Source organism: Limulus polyphemus, unplaced genomic scaffold (assembly GCF_000517525.1).
Source record: "Limulus polyphemus unplaced genomic scaffold, Limulus_polyphemus-2.1.2 Scaffold435, whole genome shotgun sequence".
Taxonomy (NCBI): Eukaryota; Metazoa; Arthropoda; class Merostomata; order Xiphosura; family Limulidae; genus Limulus; species Limulus polyphemus.
The window spans coordinates 328,574-330,601 of record NW_013666045.1 but is presented as its reverse complement, the minus strand read 5'-3'; the positions used below and the strand labels follow the sequence as shown (position 1 = coordinate 330,601).

General features: G+C 36.0%; 1 protein-coding gene across 1 annotated transcript in view; it reads left to right on the top strand.

Annotated features, from left to right (window-relative positions):
* The window catches only part of LOC106458256 (galectin-6-like), a 43,174-nt gene that overhangs the window by 28,244 nt on the left and 12,902 nt on the right, over positions 1 to 2,028 (top strand). Inside the window, exons 4-5 of the mRNA XM_013917741.2 lie at positions 364 to 492; positions 1,427 to 1,515. Coding sequence (XP_013773195.1) covers positions 364 to 492; positions 1,427 to 1,515 — 218 coding nt within the window. The remainder of the gene's footprint in view (positions 1 to 363; positions 493 to 1,426; positions 1,516 to 2,028) is intronic.

The window sequence follows — 2,028 nt, the reverse complement described above, 5'->3', positions numbered from 1 at the left end:
AGTAATTCCACAGTCAGTACGTTTCTCGTCACTTTAAACATAACAACTTTTGTAATACACGCTATAAACTGTACTGGATGATTGACATAAAGATATGTTAGTTGTGAAAAGGTAGAGTTGTCACTTAAACATACCACAACTGTACTGAATGATTGACATATATATAAGTGTATTAGTTGTAAAAAGGTTGAATTGTCAGATAAACTTACCATAACTGTATTGAAAATGTTAACTTGTACATATATATATATATTTGGTGCGAAACAGTTAGCGCGAGCCATTGAGGTTAAGTCGATACTGTGCATATGGCTCACCAAATAGCAATAGTTGATAAACTTAAAATGTTTATTTGTCTGTTTGCAGGTTGAGGTGAACAATAATACTTTCACCACTTTCAAGCATCGGGAAGGACTACCTCTCAGTAACGTTACGCACCTGTCAATCACCGGTGACGTCATTATACAAGCTGTACAGATACCCATGGAGGCACTTGTGAGTAATTAAAAACACCCAACTTAAATTTTATTTTTAAATTTTCTCAATTATGTCTTCTAACTCAAGGTCAAAGTACTTAATGTGCTTAATTGTTTTTTTTGTTGTTTTTTTAGAAATATAAAACAGTGCATACAGTAGTTGTTAAATCATGGTAAGAAACATTGGTTTTTATCAATAATTATAATTATTATTTAAAACACAATGTTATCAGCTTGTTGACGCCCCCCAGTGGTACAGCGGTATGTCTGCGGACTTACAACGCCAGAAACCGGGTTTCGATACCCATGATGGGCAGAGCACAGATAGCCCTTTGTGTAGCTTTGTGCTTAACTTCAAACAAACAAACAAAAGCTTGTTGACGCGATTCAAAAATTAGTGGTCACATTGATCAAGTGCTGGTACAAACTTAATGATTATGTGATTACTCAGTGCCTTGTAAAGAAATAAACATTCAACATTGAGTTTCATTGAATGGTATGCAGTGACATGGTTAAAACGTTTGATGGTTTATCTTGATTTGGTGGTTATTTTAGAGTTTACAGTTCGAAAATAGTTAGGCCTTGTCTGGACGATAACATTACAAACGTGTTTGTAACTGTGAACGACGGACGACTGGTATTCTTGTACAAATAAATCGAGGCGCCTAAAGTAAGTATAAATACCCGCTTTAATTTTCTCTATTTCTAGTTTATATCTTCTAACACAATTCCTGCTAGCTGGTAAAAACCGGTTCGCATCTCTGTAGGCATCATTTCTACAGAACTTAAACCCAGCTTAACTTTAACAGTCAGTCAAATGGTATTTCATAATACAATCCAGTGGCGGCTCTCAGTCATTACTGAGGCGAAGGCCAGCGATGTTTTGACCCCACCCCCCTAAACCTTTATGGAAAATGTTCATGTGATTTAACTTTGCGTCTTCTTTTCAACAGCCGAAACACCTACGTTTCTCCATACCTGGCGAGACGAAGACTGGAGATATGTTTTGTATTCGTGGAGAAGTCTCGGGTGATGCAGAAAGGTATAACGATTTTAGAAGCATCCCTAATAAATCATTACAAACATATCTCAAATAATCATAGACTTAAAACGGGTTTCTTTTAAACTACATGTGAAATAAAAGTTATCTGGTTGAAAGTTGTATATTTGTACGTACGAAGCAACTATTTAACAATAGAAGTCCATATACAAAGGGTTGATTATTGTTACATCTATGCTCGTTTGTTAATTTTACGTAGCAATTCTTTCCGAGAAACTTCTGCGATACAAGTCCTTTCTTAAATAAAACTGGTTTATTCTTTCTCAATTCAACTTTGCAATACACTTAATTTTCACAGTAACTTTAACTTCAACACACGCTATAATTCACAACGATTTACGCACTTTACTTACGGTGCCTACCGCCCGCTTGACTCAATTATCCGTGCCTATATCTTCTATCTCTCTATCTGCAACTATTCTCTCTCGTCACTTCTTACCGGTCTTATATATACAAAATAGAGGGCGTCTGGCAAACACTCGAGCCTTCAGGAAC